Source organism: Thamnophis elegans, chromosome 17 (genome assembly GCF_009769535.1).
Source record: "Thamnophis elegans isolate rThaEle1 chromosome 17, rThaEle1.pri, whole genome shotgun sequence".
Lineage (NCBI taxonomy): Eukaryota > Metazoa > Chordata > Lepidosauria > Squamata > Colubridae > Thamnophis > Thamnophis elegans.
This window is the reverse complement of record NC_045557.1, coordinates 5,756,668-5,773,362: the sequence shown is the minus strand read 5'-3', so window position 1 is coordinate 5,773,362 and position 16,695 is coordinate 5,756,668. Positions and strand designations below refer to the sequence as shown.

At 46.6% G+C, this 16,695-nt stretch overlaps 1 protein-coding gene across 1 annotated transcript; it reads right to left on the bottom strand.

Annotated features, from left to right (window-relative positions):
- Positions 1 to 1,415: 1,415 nt before the first annotated feature.
- LOC116520228 (beta-1,4-galactosyltransferase 3-like) lies at positions 1,416 to 15,118 on the bottom strand. The gene is made up of 7 exons (XM_032234378.1): positions 15,003 to 15,118; positions 11,323 to 11,613; positions 9,824 to 10,059; positions 8,695 to 8,885; positions 7,430 to 7,552; positions 4,086 to 4,190; positions 1,416 to 2,899 (listed from the first exon to the last, which is right to left on the bottom strand). The coding sequence occupies exons 2-7, from the start codon at positions 11,573 to 11,575 to the stop codon at positions 2,320 to 2,322; spliced, it is 1,488 nt and encodes a 495-aa protein (XP_032090269.1). The 5' UTR covers positions 11,576 to 11,613; positions 15,003 to 15,118; the 3' UTR covers positions 1,416 to 2,319.
- Between the last annotated feature and the right edge of the window lie 1,577 nt (positions 15,119 to 16,695).

Sequence of the window (16,695 nt, the reverse complement as noted above, 5' to 3'; positions counted from 1 at the left end):
GACTTACTCGCTGGATACAAATACTGTGGGGGTAAGACACCCCTAACACCCCTCAGGGTGTGTGTTCTGTTAAGATACAGCCTGTTGTGCCTTAAAACGGCTTCTACCGTACTGCCGCGAAATGGCTCCTACAGTGGAGGAGCCATGGTAACGGCTTCGCAGTACTCCACAAGGGGGCTCTCCCCTCTGGTAAGGGGGAAAATCCAACATTAGAAATTACGTTCGGTCCGGACATTCTCCCCCCATTTCTCCCCTAAAATATCCGGGCAACGCTAGGGGTTTTTAAACACTAGTTTCAAATAAAACCAAACCACGGTTGTTCGCCCTTGGGTTAACTTGGCCAGTTGTTCATAGAGAAAAGGACAGTTCATTCTTTTCGTTGGGTGAGGGAATATTTATTTTTGTAAAAAAAAAAAATCAAATATATATATCAAAAACGAGAGGAGAAGGGCACCACTACCGCGAAAAAGGGGACCGACGGCTACATAAATAGAATAAATAAAATGTCACATCATTGGCAGTATCTAGTGATTGTGAGGTGCGCATCGGTGGGGAAATGAAAGGTACAGGCTGGGACCAGCCCTGGAGCAGAGGGGAGGAATATATATATGTATATATATTAGGGAAGATGGGTGGGGTAAACAGTGGATGATTGTTCGTGGCGATTCTGATTTTTCTTTTCCTGGGTGGGTGGATGGGCGTAGGGAACCAGAAAACAGTCCAGCCGCTAAAATAGTAATAAACATCTGTCCGGGATGGGGTAGGGGGAGACGGACTCCTCCCTCCAGGCCTCTGGAACAAACCAGTGAGACCAACTCTTAAAAAGCTTTCGCTCGAATAGTATTCTTAAAAGGATTTCGACCGACGGAGACTTTCCGAGCCGGCTTCCGCAGCTTCTGAAAGCGTTTAAAATTTAAAAGGGAGTTTCCTCCCCGGAGGACGGAAAGGAGGAAGGGGAAAAAAAAGGGGAAAAAATATATCAGAGAAGATGAAGAAGGAAGAGGAGTATAAAATAAAAGAGATGGGGGGGGGAAAAGGAGCAGGAGATAAAGGGAAAGAAGAAAAAGGAAAAAAAATATGGCAGGGAAGAGATGAAGAAGAAAAAGGAAGAGGTGGATAAAAAAAAAGAGATGGAAAAAAGAAAAGGAGGAGCAGGAGAGAAGGGGAAAGAAGAAAAAAGGAAAAATGTGGCAGAGAAGAAATGAAGAAAAAAAAGAAGAGAAAAAGATGGAGAAGAGATAAAAAAGGGAAGCAGATGGAGAAAGGAGGAGAAAGAAGAAATGGAGAAGGAGGAGGAAGAGGAGAAAAGAAAAAGGGAGGAGGAGAAGGAAGGGATGAACAAGAAAAAATGAGAAAACGGAAAAAAGGAGAGAGAAAAAAAAGATGAGATGGAGAAAATGGAGGAAGAGAAGACAATGAAAAAATGAGAAAAAAAGATAGAGATGGAGAAGTAAAAAAGATGAAGAGGAGGAGGAGGAGGAGGAGAAGGAGGGCTAGCAGCAAAGATTGTACGAGCAAACAGCTATGAGGAGAGCAAAAATAGCTACAGCTTTCCAGCTGTTTCGCCTTTGATCCAGGAGGGGAGATTTTCCTGACCCTGAAAAGACCCTGATTGCCCCAGGAGGGTCTTTCCATTAGAAAATCCCCCCCCCTCCCTCCCAGTTCCTTGATCCTGGCTGGATCGCTTGTGTGAAGCGGGGGGGGCACAGCTAGGGTGAGAGAAGATCCTATCTCAAATTCACAAAAGTTGAGAAGTCCAGCGAAGCGAGTTATACTTTCCTGGCGCTGGGGAAGGGGGTGGGTGGGTGGGTAGCAAGGCTCAGCCCTTCCCCCCCTTTTTTAAGAAGGTGCAAAGTGGACAGTGGGGGCCGGAGGGCTTTGATCGGAGCACTCTTTCCACCAAAGCTGCAGAGTTCCTCCCCTCCCACAATCCATCCGCAGAAATCTCGGACACGAGAAGAGGCCCCATTTTTCCCACGCCAATCCCTCCTGTACTTCCATCCGCCTCCGAGCGTGAATTCAGTCCTACGAAGCACCAGTTAGAAATACGGGCCCTTGGTAGATTCCCTGCATCCGGGAAGGAAGAATCAACCGGCGCCCGCGGATACGGGAACCAAATTCTCGAAGGATTCCCGGCGCCGTCCTACCTGCCCCGTTCACCTGCCCCCTTTATTTGTCCGCTCTATCTCCGTCTGGCCCTTCTGCTCCGTTGGCCTGGAGAGAAAACCGACAAGATCCTCCCCAAACTCCCGAGCAGGGATGAGAGAATGATTCTAAATTTCGACCTTGCGTTGACGCTCTGGGTGTCATCTCGTTCTTTTAATCTGCGGTTCTAGAATCGGTGCGATTTGTAGAGTTGGGTTGGAGAGCCATGCTCTGTGCAGCGTGTCCGGACGAAAGTTGCGGCGAAGATAAACCTACTCGTACGGGTTGGACTGTCTCCTCGAAAACTCGTTTGGGGACTTCCGGGCTGGGGACGGCGTCGCTCAATGTTTCAAGGGTAGCGTCTACCTCGTTGTAGGTCGAAGCCGCGGAGCCTTTCTCCCTCTTTTCGGCTCTGGTGCTCGGTGTGGGGTTTTCTGAGATCGGGGTGGGCATCTCCCCCTTTTTATCTGTCTCTGGAGAGGGGTCCTTCCATCCCATGGCTTGGGAGAGCTTGGCGAAAGGAGTCTTGCGCAGCATCTCCTGACGGAAATCGTGATTGCTGTCTCGCGGATAATCCCCCCTGCCAAAGTCAGACAGGGAGCCCTTTCCGATCTTGGTGGCCCGAGGGTTGGTGCCAATATCGGCGGTGATGTTGGTGTAAAGTGGTAGCAGCTCTTTGGAGAGGAGCTTGTAGGACAGAGAATTCATGCCGTCTTGGCTCCATGAACGGTACGTCCGAATCAGCAGATCGAACCTGGGAAGACAGAGACGGAGAGTGAGATTCTACCGATTTGGACCATTTCGGGCCAGCTGGTAGCTCCGATGATCAGCTGGGAGCAAACCAGTTTGCTCCGACGATGAAGTGGCCCCACCCTCCCCTACACATTACTGACCTTTATCTTCTCAGTTGAGTCGTGCAGCAGAGTAGATTCCCGCGCCCAGCTGTTTTCCACCCCAGCAGTAATGCGGAAGGTACCGTATTTTTTGGAGTATAAGATGCACCGGAGTATAAGATGCGCCAAGGTTTTGAAGAGGCCAATTTAAAAAGTTTTTGCACTCTGCAAACCTCCCCAAAAATGACCTGTTTTTTGCAAAAAACGGCTCTTTTTTCTTTTCTTTTTAAAAAAAAAGCATGCATAGCTTTCAGGAGGCTTATAGAGTGCTTCTGAGGACAGGGGTGGGGCAAAATTGACAAAAAAAAGCCCGTTTTTCACTCATTTCTGCCCTCCCCAGCCCCCAGGAGCACTCTGGAAGCCTCCTAAAGGCTATGCACGGCCATTTTGGTGAAGGGGGCGAGGTTTCAAAGGCAAAAAAAAATGCTGTGTTCTGTGTATAAGACGCACCCAGATTTTCAGCCTCTTTTTTGAGGGGATAAGGTGCGTCTTATACTCCGAAAAATACGTTAAGTGTTCTCAAAACTGCGCATATGTGCGTCAAGCGTGCGAACAGGCGATGTGCGCAATCACCAGACTGGTGGTTAAACCGGTAGGATCCCACCACGGTTCGTATCCGAAAAGCCAAAATCTTTCTGAAAAAATCTTGCTCGGGCTTAAATCAGATCCTCTCTGACGGGGATTCACACCCCGGAACTCAGCGGAGAAGGGCGTTGGTCGTGGTTTATTGCATCTATTGCAACTGAGATAATGAGCAAACAATCGAGCTGATTCTGGATTTTGCGTAACAACCCTTTCCCCCTTCCATGTGGTTAACCAGCACGGTGGGCAGGGTTCATCAGCCGAATAACAGAATTGGAAGGGACCGTGGAGGTCTTCTAGTCCAGCCCCCTGCTCAAAACAAAACCCCCGTGCGATTTTGGACGAAACCTCCAAAGCTCTCGTTGGTTCAAACTTTTCCTCAGCCTGCACACTGTTGTGCCTGGTACAACATGACAGGATTTTACACACACACACACACACACACACACACACCTTTATACTGACCTGTGTGGGTTCTGCTCATTGCCTTGGTCGCCCTGGTGTTTCACCATTTTATAATGGCCGACGGACACCGGAGGTCGTAAAATCTTCATTGCTCGGAAGCGCAACCTGGAAAAAGAGGGATCCTGTTCCTTAACCTTGAGAGCTTTTAAGATGGGTGGACTTCATTTCCCAGAATCCCCCAGCCAGCCTGTTTTTAAAAGAGGGACTTCAAGTCCCAGAATCCCCCAGCCAGCCTGCTCTACGAGGCACTTCAAGTCCCAGAATCCCCTAGCCGGCCTGTTTCAAGGACTTCAAGTCCCAGAATCCACCAGCCGGACTGTTTTAAGAACTTCAAGTCCCAGAATCCCCCAGCCAGACTGTTTTAAGGACTTCAAGTCCCAGAATCCCCCAGCCACCCTGTTTTTAAAGAGGGACTTCAAGTCCCAGAATCCCCCAGCCGGACTGTTTTAAGAACTTCAAGTCCCAGAATCCCCTAGCCGGCCTGTTTTAAGGACTTCAATTCCCAGAATCCCCCAGCCACCCTGTTTTAAAGAGGGACTTCAAGTCCCAGAATCCCCCAGCCAGCCTGCTCTACAGGCTTACAGATACCTTTTAAAAAAAACCAAAATTCTTACCTGGCTGGCACAGCCTCTAATTGTTTATGTGGTGTGAAGGAAAATGAGCATGCAGGACTTCACGAGAGAGAGAAATGAAGGTGAAGAAGGAAGGAAGGAGGCAGGGAGAGAAGGAAGGAGAGACGGAGAACAGGAAGGAAGGAGAAACGAAGGGAGGAAAAAAAGGAAAGCAAAAAGGAAATGGAGAACAGGAAGGAAGGAAGGAGAAATGGAGAGAAGGAAGCAAGGAGAAAGGGAGGAAGGAAAACAAGGAAAGGAAAGAGCAAGAGAGAGAACAGGAAGAAAGGAAGGAGAAATGGAGAAAGGAAAACAAGGAGAGAGATGGAGAACAGGAAGGAAGGGAGAGAAGGAAGGAAGGAGAAATGGGAGAGAAGGAAGAAAGGAAGGAGAAATGGAGAAAGGAAAACAAGGAAAGAGAGATGGAGAACAGGAAGGAAGGGAGAGAAGGAAGGAAGGAGAAATGGGAGAGAAGGAAGAAAGGAAGGAGAAATGGAGAAAAGAAAACAAGGAAAGAGAGATGGAGAACAGGAAGGAAGGAAGGGAGAGAAGGAAGGAAGGAGAAATGGGAGAGAAGGAAGGAAGGAAGGAGAAATGGAGGAAGGAAAACAAGGAAAGATGGAGAACAGGAAGGAAGGAAGGGAGAGAAGGAAGGAAGGAGAAATGGAGAACAGGAAGGAAGGAAGGGAGAGAAGGAAGGAAGGAGAAATGGAGGGAAGGAAGGAAGGAGAAATGGAGAAAAGAAAACAAGGAAAGAGAGATGGAGAACAGGAAGGAAGGAAGGAGAAATGGAGAACAGGAAGGAAGGAGAAATGGAGGAAGGAAAACAAGGAAAGGGAGAGATGAAGAACAGGAAGGAAGGAAGGAAGGGAGAGAAGGAAGGAAGGAAGGAGAAATGGAGAAAGGAAAACAAGGAAAGAGAGATGGAGAACAGGAAGAAAGGAAGGGAGAGAAGGAAGGAAAAATGGAGAGAAGGAAGGAAAAATGGAGGAAAGAAAGCAAGGAAAGGAAAGCAAGAGGAAGACAGGGAGAAATGGAAGGAAGGAAAAATGGAGGAAGGAAAACAAAGCAAGAAAGACGGGAGAACAGGAAGGAAGAAACGGAGAAAGGAAAACAAGGAAAGGAAAGAGAGATGGAGAAGGAAAGAAGGAAAACAAGGGTGGGAAAGAGCGAAAAAGAGACAGGGACAACAGGGAGGGAGGGAGGGAGAAAGGAATGAGATAGAAGGAAAGAAAGCAGAGAAAAGAAAAGCAAAAAGAGGTGATGACATGATGGAAAGGCGAAGACAGGTGCCACTCTAGTTGCAAAACTGGAAATGAAGAATGGAAAAAAATGCTGCACGGAGGAAGTGAAAAGGCAAGGCAAGAGTCAACCAGACAACAGAAGTGATGCAGAAACAGAAACATAAAAGAGGTTTTAAAAGAAACGACATACAGGCTGACAGGTGTCCAAGAGATAACATCATTCTTCCCAATAATGCTGATTTTTTAATATATACATATAAAAATCCCTCCGATTTTGGCCCCGTTCTGACCGGGGCTTCCCAAGAGCCTGAAGCAAACTCCTTGTTGTCCCAACAAAAACCCCTTGGCTGTGAATTCCGCTCCTTCACATCCAGCAAAGTCTTTCAAGGGAGGATTTACAGTCACAGACCTTATCTGGCTTGGAGAGCTGCCAGGCCGATCTCTGCAGAACTTGGCCAGGAGCCGCAGAGAGTCACGAACCAATGAAGCGAACTAATGGTCTCCTGCAAACTCCACTCCCCTGTTGCTCCTATTTTATGTCCTCTGGGAGGGGCCATTCACCGTCTACCTGTGGCCTTACTCCCAAGTCGACCCCTGTTCTTTAGCTCTTCCCTTCGTTTGGCAGCTCTGCGCATGCGCACACAGGGAACAGGCCCCAGCTGTTCTTCTGCCTCACTGATGTCTGACTCCGAAGGCAGCTGATAACTGTCAGACGGCTCTGGCCCCCTCTCTGCCTCCGACACAGAGCTCTCATCAGAGCCTTCCCCAGACTCCAGGACTGGCCCAGGTTCCTCCCCAACCCTCCTCACTGTCTGACTCTGCTGCCAGCTCGTCTGGCTGCTGGGGGCGGCCACAACAAAGATTAAGATTTAAGGTTCAAGACAAAGTACAGGTAGACCTCAACTTACAGCCCTAAATCATCATCATCATTTAACTACCCCATAATCCCTTGCCGGGTGGAGTCTGGGCAACTGAATGGAGCTGAGTGTTGACTGGCCGGATGACATTCCTGTTGCCAGAACGGAGTTTTGTTCAGCAGATAGTCTTCTCATTGAGCCCATAGAGAGAAATATCTGCCTCTATTGTGAGGCTCTAGGCCACCACATCACTCCGACTTACAACCACAAATGGGGACCCAAATTTCTGTGGCTAAGCGAGACAGCTGTGAAGTGAGTTCTGCCCCATTTTATGACCTTTCCCACCCCGACGGATAAGCGAGTCACTCCGGTTATTCGGTTAGTAGCATGTCATTAAGTGAGTCCCCTTTTCCGCATGCTTGTTGGAAGCCCGCCAAAGGAGACCCTGTGACCCTGGGACCGTCGTAAATATGAATCAGTGGCCCAGCGTCCAGATTTTGACGGGGAACACTGCAACAGTCCGAAATGTGAAAATGGTCACTGTTACTTTTTTCAGTGCCGTGGTAACGGATGTAAGTCAAAGACTACCTCTCAGGGGTGGGGAATGGGAAGAAGGTCAAGCAGGAACTCACCTCGTGGCGATGTCATCATCCTCACCCCCCCAGCCCCAGTACTGGTTCGGGAAACCATTAATCTTCATATACTGGTCTGGGGTTAAAGCCGAAACCCCTCCAAAGTATTGATAGTACGGGAGCCTAGAAACAGAGAGTATGAAGGCTGTTAAGCAAGCCGAGCTCCAATTTTACAGAAAATGTTCCATTTGTCGCGGTCGTTAACCGAATCAGGCCGTCGTTAAGCGAACCCGCTTCCCCTTCCATCGACTTTGCTTGTCGGAAGCCTGGCTGGGAAGGCCACAAATGGCGATCACGTGACCCGGGGAAGGCCTGCAAACCTCAGTCACTTGAATTTTGATCATATGATTGTGAGGATGCTGTGCCGGTCGTAAGTCTGAGGACTGGTTGTAAGTCTGAGGACTGGTTGTAAATCACTTTTTTCTGTTGTAAAGGGAGGACTGCTTGGAACAACACCTCCCATTCCTAAGAATTACTGTTCCCAGATGCCAAGCCCTCCTGAAAAGACCTTTTATTAATATTATTACTATTATTATTATTATTATTATTATTATTATTATTATTATTATTCATCCTATCTCACATTCACACATCACGTTTTGATAAAAAAAACAACAGAAGGAGATAAAAATACAACAGCTAAAAATCTAAACTCCAAACCCCTGCCCCAAATGACACCTATGGGGGGGGGGGGGTTCCTCGTCTTATGACCCAAAATCGACCCTCCCCAATTTCTGTTATTAAGCGAGACATTCCTTAAGGGAATTGTGTCCTATGTTACTTGCCACCGTCGTTAAGGGAATCACTGCAGTTGGTAAGCTAGTCACGGGGTCGTTAAGTGAACCTGGCTTCCCCAAACAGTTGGCTCACACACACCCAGAACGCTACGACCGTCATAAATACGGGTCAGTGGCCAAGCCGCTGAATTTTGATTCACGCGACCAAGGGGATGCCGCAATAGTCACAGGGCCGTTAAGTGAATGTGGACTTAGCTCATCCGAAGGTCACAAAAGGGGATCACATGACCTCCCCCCCCAAACACTACAACCGTCATAAATACGAGTCAGTGGCCCAGCCTCTGAATTTTCCTCCCCTGAACACGGGGATGTTTCAACCGTCCTAAGTATGAAAAGGGTTCCTCAGTGCCGTTGTGACTTCGGTGACTAAATGAAGCTGCTTTTAAGTCAAGGACTTCCTGTAGATCCCAGGAGAGGCAGGTCAATTCCCCCCCCCCCAAAAAAACCACCTTCAGACTCTTCCCTCACTTGTATTTGAACTTATTCATAGCCACGGACACGTGTCTAGGATTCCACCGATCGCAAACGTAGAGATTGTGGTCGTTCTCGGGGATGAGATCCACGTCGTGAAGGAAAAGGCAGTTCCACTCTTCGTCCTTCAGCGCTTCCTTCACCCCGACGTTGAGAAGTTTGGCGCGGTTAAACGTGGCGTTCCCGGCCTGCGGGAAGAAGAGGCAAAACCGTGAACGGTGGTGTTTTGACCCAGGCTTCCTTCTTTAAACCTCTTTTATTTACACGCCTGTGAATTCCTTTCATCCGCAGTCCGCAAGGCTTAGCAAACAGCCTTTCAGAGGAATGTTTATCTACACGAACCTTATCTCTGAAGGAAAAAAGGGAGAGCAAGCTAAGAAGCTGCCCCTAAGGAATTGCGGGGAGGGCACACTCACCAATTTTGGGACAGCCCCCAACAAACAGGAGATTAGAGAAGCCGTTGGAGGACCAGACAGAAGACTGAGATCCTCTTTTATTTACACAACTGTGAATTCCTTTCGTCCACAGTCCGCAAGGCTTAGCAAACAGTCTCTCCGAGGAATGTTTATCCACACGAACCTTATCTCGGAAGGAAGAGCAAGCGACTTAAAGAGCCGCCCCTAAGGAATTGGGGGGAGGGCAAAGTCACCGATTTTGGGGCAGCCCACAACCAACAGGAGATTAGAGAAGTTGTTGGAGGACCAGACAGAGGACTGAGAACCACTTTTATTTACACGACTGTCAATTGCTTTCATCCACAGTCCGCAAGGCTTAGCAAACCGAGGAATGTTTATCCACACGAACCTTATCTCGGAAGGAAGGAAGGAAGGAAGGAAGGAGGAGCAAGCGTCTGCAGCTCGGCGGTTCAAATCTCAGGGTTGACTCAGCCTTCCATCCTTCCGAGGTGGGTAAAATGAGAACCCGGATTGTGGGGGCAATATGCTGACTCTGTAAACCGCTTAGAGAGGGCTGAAAGCCCTATGAAGCGGTATATAAGCCTAACTGCTATTTATACTATTATTTATTCCCCTCTTAGTCTATCTCAAGTTTAACTCTTTTCCTTTTTTCACTCCTTGTTCGTTCCTTGCCTTAAACCCCCCATCCCGGCTTTTTCGTATATGCGTACCTGGTGCACGATATAAATTCCGTAATGGAGCTGCTGGCGCTGGAGGAAAGGATGCAGGTAGTACAACAGGTGTCGCAGGTGAGTTTCCCGGTTGCGGTGAGGGATGATGATGGCTGTGCGGGAACGGGACTCGCAGTTGAAAGGGCGGTACCTACCCCCTAATTCGACGGCTGGATTTTTCTCTTGGATTTGCTCCAGCGTAGGCACCTGGCTGAAACTCACTATCAAAGGGCCAACTGAAGGGGAGGGGGAGGAAAGAAAGACAAGGAAGGAAGGAGGGAGGGAAGAAAGAAGGGGAGGAAGGGGAGGAGAGAAAAAAAGCAGGAAGAAGGAAAGGGAGGGAAGACAAGAAAAAAAAGAGAAGGAAGGAAGAAGGGAAGGAAGAAGAAAAAAAGGAAGGAAGAAGGGAAGGAAGGGAAGAAGAGGAAAAAAGGAAGGAAGAAGGGAAGGAAGGAAGAAGGGAAGAAGAAAAAAGGAAGAAGGGGAGGAGGGAAGAAGAAAGAAAGAAGAGAAAAATGAAAGAAGGAAGAAGGTAAGAAAGAAGGAAAGAAGAGAAAAAAGAAGGAAGGAAGGAAGGAAGAAGGGAAGGAAGGGAAGAAGAGGAAAAAAGGGAAGAAGGGAAGGAAGGAAGAAGGGAAGAAGAAAAGAGGAAGAAGGGGAGGAGGGAAGGAAGGAGGGAAGAAGAGAAAGAAGAAAGGAAGGAGGGAAGAAAGAAAGAAGAGAAAAATGAAAGAAGGAAGAAGGTAAGAAAGAAGGAAAGAAGAGAAAAAAGAAGGAAGGAAGGAAGAAGGGAAGAAAATAGGAAAGAAGAGAAAAAAGAAAGGAAGAAAGAAGGGAAGGAGAAAAAGAGAAAGGATGGAGGAAAGGAAAAAAAGTATATATGTGTGTGTGTGTGTGTGTGTATATATATATATATATATATACACACACACACACACACACACACACACACATACATACATACATACACACACACATCACAAGAGACCATCCAGACAGAAAACCAATATTTTTACTGTTGCCTTTGTTACATTTGTGTTGTAATTTATTTATTTATTTATTTATCAGCTCAAATACAACATATATATATGTATATATATGTATATTGTCGAAACGTCGCGAAGACCCTCTCAATCTTACACGGGAAAAGACCCGGAGACGCCAAAACCTGCCTATATATATATTATACATACATACATTCATGTCAATCCTTCATGCATTATTCAATTCCTATCGTTGCCCATCCCAGCCAAATATTATTTCTCTGTTGCACGACACATTCAGATCCTGTTTCAGGGAAAAACATGATAGTCCCTCTAAACTAATTAAGCGAACTAATTGTCTCCTGCAAACTCCACTCTCCTGTCGCTCTGGTGGCAAGTTGTTCCACTGGTTAATTGTTCTCACCGTCAGGGAATTTCTCCTTGGGAGATCCCTGCCACCACCTTGGACATGCCAAGAGATTTGGGGCACCCAGCGGAAGGAAGGGCCGGACTCACTCAGGTACGGCGACCGATCCGGGCAGTAGGGCAAGGGCCCCCCAGGGCTGGGACGAGCCGGCAGCTGGAAGACCAGGCTAAGGTTAGCGTAGACATCGTGCCCGCGGGAGTAGTCGAAGGAAGGGCTGGTGTCGCGGCCGAAGATGGACGCCAGGTTACGGAAGCCGCCGAAGGAAAAGTAGGCCATGAAAAGGAACTGGAAACCGATCAGGACAGCCAAGGTGCAGGGCCGGTCCAAGAATCTTCGGAGCATGGCGCTGGGAGCATCAGATGATGTGCCACCACGGGGTTCTGTAGCCGGGAGAGGAAGGGGAGAGAAACGGCCCATCTCAAAGCAGATCCTCTATTTGATTTCCACCCTGCTTCTCCCCTCCCTCCGACGTTTCCTCACAACGACCCTGCGAGGTGGGGCTGATCGGGTCCAAAGTCACCCAACCAACTCGTCCTCTGTTCCTAGTCTCAAACTTGATACACAGGTGTGACTTATTCTCTGGAAACAAATACTGTGGGGGAAAGACACCCCTAACACCCCTCGGGGGTGGGTGGGTTGTTCTGTTAAGATACAGCCTGTTGTGCCTTCAAATGGCTTCTACTGCACTGTCGTAAAATGGCTTCTATTGACAGCGCAGTAGAGTTGCCACAGTACTCCGCAAGAGGGCTCCCTCTGGTAAGGGGGAAAATCCAACATTAGAAATTAGAAGCTCCCCCTATAAATAAATACTATCTATCTATCTATCTATCTATCTATCTATCTATCTATCTATCTATCTATCATCTATCCATCCATCCATCCATCCATCCATCCATCCATCCATCCATCCATCCATCTATCTATCTATCTATCTATCTATCTATCTATCTATAGATTGATCGATCGATCTATACAGGAAGGAGGAAGGAAAGAAAGAAAAAGAAAAGAGAAAGAAGGAAGGAAGAAGAGAATATATAGAAAGCATTACAAAAGCAGATATATTTGAGTCAATGCTCAAGAATGTAGGACGCCAGCCATTCCTGCTTGGTGTCTGGGTTTGCCAAGTTTCTAGTCCTCAACTCCAAAGTGAAGGGCTAGAAACTTAAAATTTCCACCCCGCTCCCTTCTGGCTTGCAAATAGCCAAAGGTACGGATCAGCCCGCTCATAAAAATGCCATCTTTCGTAGCCCCCCTTTTTAAAAAAGTATTATTAATTTACAAAGTTGCTCCGACATCGTGATAGCAATCTTTCCACCCCAACCTCGGGCAAAATGCAGGTTTTTAAATGCCCTATTAACTAGCGAAAACCAGTTCCGTTTTTCCTTGTCCAGCAAAATTTGGAATTTCTTATTCCAATCCGCCGGAAACTCCCTCTATTAGCAAGCAATCCCCATCAACAGATGATAATAATAACAACAATAATAACAAAATAACAACAAGAAACTACAGTATATCTATTTCCTTTAACAACAACAATATATCCTCTATTTCCTTTCCAGGTAGTCAAAAAGAGAAGAGAGAGGGGCATTTATTTGGCAGAATTTAACTATTAAGAAAAATACTTTTTTATTTTCCATTTTCATAACATATAATCAAATGTATGCTATTACATAGCCAATATCCTATTGTATTAAGTAGTAATTACATCAGTTCCTCTTGTCATCAACACCCAGAAAGATAAAAACCCATTATTAGCTCTTCTGCTCTCCATATACCTCTTTCTTCTGCCTCTCTCCTACCTCCTTTCTTCCCTCCATCATCCTTTTCTACTCTACTTCCCCTTCCTTTCTCCTTCTCCTCTCTCTACATTCCACTCCTCCTTCTCCTCCTCATCTTCCCCCCTTACCCTCTCTCCTATCCCTCTCTTCCTATCTTTCTTCTCTCCTCTGTTTCCCACTCTTCCTTTCATTGGTGTATTTCAGCTTCTGAGCAAACTCCATTCTATGTTGATGGTATTTATGCTTCCATATCAATATACTTAACATATCTTAGTTTTAAAGAAAAAATAAGAGAAGACAGTATACATGTGCAATCATATTACATTAAAATTGAACACCCCTCGTCAAGCCTAATATGCATCCCTCCCTCCCACCCTCCCCCCCAACCCCCCCCCCCAGCCTTCCCTCCCCTGACTTCCCATACACGGTATAAATCTTTAACAAAAACAGTCTAAAATTTATTGGAAAAAAGAATAGAAAATTGATAACGTCTTTACATTGAGCTTAGCTCCTCCTTGCAGAATTTAACTATTAAATACAGGCAGTTCTCAACTTGCAACAATTCATTCAGTGACCGTAAGAAGTTAGAGCAGCACTGAAAAAGTGACTTAGCAATAGCAATAGCAGTTAGACTTATATACCGCTTCATAGGGCTTTCAGTCCTCTCTAAGCGGTTTACAGAGTCAGCATATCGCCCCCACAGTCTGGGTCCTGGACTTATGACTGTTTTTCACGCTTACGACCATCGGGGCATCTCCGTCCTCTCGTGATCAAAATCCAGACTCTTGACCAGTGTCTCGTATTTACGTGATCATGTGTCGTGATCCTCTTTTGCGACCTTCTGACAGAGCCAAGTCGAATGGGGAAACTAGATTCGCTTAACCACCACGTGTCTTACTTAACAACCAGCAGCGATTCACTTAGCGACCGTTGTCAGGAAAACGGGGCAAAAGCTCCCTTAAACAAACGTCCGACAGAAATCTCGGGCTCAATTGCAGTGGTAAATCGAGGATTACCTGGGTACGGAATCTTGTTTATTTGAGCCTTTAAATGTTTCTCATTTTTATTGCGAAATCCGTGTGGGAAGAGAAGGCCACAGGGAAGGGCTGTTCATGTAATAAATCCAAATTAAATTAAATAAAACAGAAGGGGCAACAACTTTTGCCCAGTTTCGGCTCCGGATTCCGGATACAGGCTTGGGGAAAAATTGGGATTAATCTCGGAAGACAGCTGGAGGGCAGTTCCTAACAGATGAGCCTTAAATCCAGATTATGCCCCCCCCCCAAAAAAAAAAGGAATTAGGGAAAATAATCACATCTGCTTTCTGGACCAGACATCATAAATGTCCTCCAGATGAGGACATATACAGATAATCAGAATCGAGCTGGAAGGGACCTTGGAGGTCTTCTAGTCCAACCTCTACTGTTCCTTCTACTGTTCCAGACAAATGGCTATCCAGTCACTTCTTTAAAAAATCCAGTGATGGGGAAGGAAGGAAGGAAGGAAGGAAGGAAGGAAAGGAAAAAAGGAGAAAAGGAAATGAGGAAGGAAGGAAGAGCAGAATAAGAGATAACAGAGTTGGAGCTACTTCTCCACTTTAACAACCCAGGAAGAGTTTAACATCCACCCTGCTCCCCCCCCCCCGGCCCCAATCGTGGCTTTGCAAAAGCCAGACACGTGTCCAGAGCCTCTGTCCTGTGAACGCATCCAGGGAGGGAGGAAACCCCTTTGCACAGGCTTCCCCACCTCCCCGTCCCTCTAAACCGCTTGCAAGGTTGCTTATTGGCTTCTATAGCCCCAGATCTGCAGCTTCTCCCCCAACCACGCAGGGGATCGCAGCTCCCATCATCCCCAGCCAGCCGGCTCTTTTGCAAGCCGAGCAATGGCAATGCAATGCAATGCAAGCAAGGCCGGGGAGGCCGCTTTGCAGAGGGAGCCGGGGCTGCACCCCGAGATGCTCCTGCAAGGGGCGGACCCCGACCCCGGGGTACCTGATCTTGGGGGGGGGGGGGAGAGGCCCGGATCTCAGCCCCGCCCGGGGACCCGCATCTTCAGCCGTCAGCAGGATCGCCTCCCGCAGGTGCAGCTTCTGCGGAAGGGCGGGGAGAGAGAGAGAGAGAGAGGGAGAGGGAGGCTTGTGACGTCAGACAAAGGAGGCGGGGCCGCCCCCTTCTCGGCCCCGCCCCTTAAAGCGGGCTTCCCGCAGAAGGGAGTTTTATTATTAGTATTGTTGTTGTTATTCTTGTTTTTGCACGATGTTAGGCTGTTGTTGTTTTTTTAAGGGGGAGCAGGATTGGAAGGAGGATGGGGGGGAGAATGCGATGCCTTGTTTCCCCCCCACACACACACCGCACTTTGCAAAGCTGTTGCAACTCTAGGAATGGGATGGAATAGAATAGAATAGATTACAATGCAATGCAATACAATACAATACAATACAATAGAACAATTAGAACAGAATAGTATAGCATAGTATAGTATAGAATAGAATAGAATAGGAGAAAGAACAGCATAGCATTGCATAGCATTCTTTATTGGACACACAAGGAATTTGTCTAATGGAATAGAATAGAATAGAATAATTAGAACAGAACAGAATAGGAGAATTAGAACAGGGTAGCGTAGCATTCTTTATTGGACACACAAGGAATTTGTTTAATGGAATGGAATAGAATAGAATGGAATAGAATAATTAGAACAGAACAGAATAGGAGAATTAGAACAGGGTAGCGTATAGCATTCTTTATTGGACATACAAGGAATTTGTCTAATGGAACAGAATAGAATAATTAGAACAGAATAGAATAGGAGAATTAGAACAGCGTAACGTAGCATAGCATTGTTTATCGGACACACAAGGAATTTGTCTTCGGTGCAGAAGCTCTCAGTGTAACATATAAATAGCATTCATCAGGAATCATAAGACACAACAACTTAGTGATAGTCATAGTAATTGCTAAATAAGCAATCAAAACCACACTAGGAAACTCAATAAAGTGTTTCACTGGAAGCTTTGAACTGCCATCTGTTAGAAATGGTGTGTAGGGTCTTTTACCACGGCGCAGGGTTGGACTAGATGACCTTCCAAGTTCCAACTCATCGGTTGAAAAGTGAGAGTGTTCCTAGGAGCAAATGAATCTGAGCCCCCCCCACCCCACCTTCCCACACTTTTTAGGATGGAGGTTGTGGGAAAGGGGCAACAGAGGAATGGGAATTAATTAAACAATGGGTGGGTTAAAGAAGTTTTTTTTTTCTACTGGGGGACATTAAGACAGGTAGACTCCCCCCCCCCCCCCAGTCAGCATGTCAGAGACAAGAGATCAGAGTTGCTGATGAATATCCCAACGGTCCTCCCTCCACCACCACCACCCCAAGAAGCAAATGGACTTTCTGGTTATTCTTTGAAGAAGCAAAAATAATCCAACCTGTCAAACCAGTTTGCTTACTGCAGGAAATGGGTGGAAGGAGAAAGTGCCAGATTGCATTATGTATCCTTTATTGGATAAATAATGAAAATAAATAGAAAGCTTCCTGCCCAGGGGAATAGAAATGAAGAGAAATCCCTAACTTAAAAAAAAAATTATTACACATTTTTTTCCTTTAAAGTACGTAAGTGCTTAATAAACAGTGTATTGTCTGGATCAATTTACTTACACAATAATAATAATACTGATAATATTAATA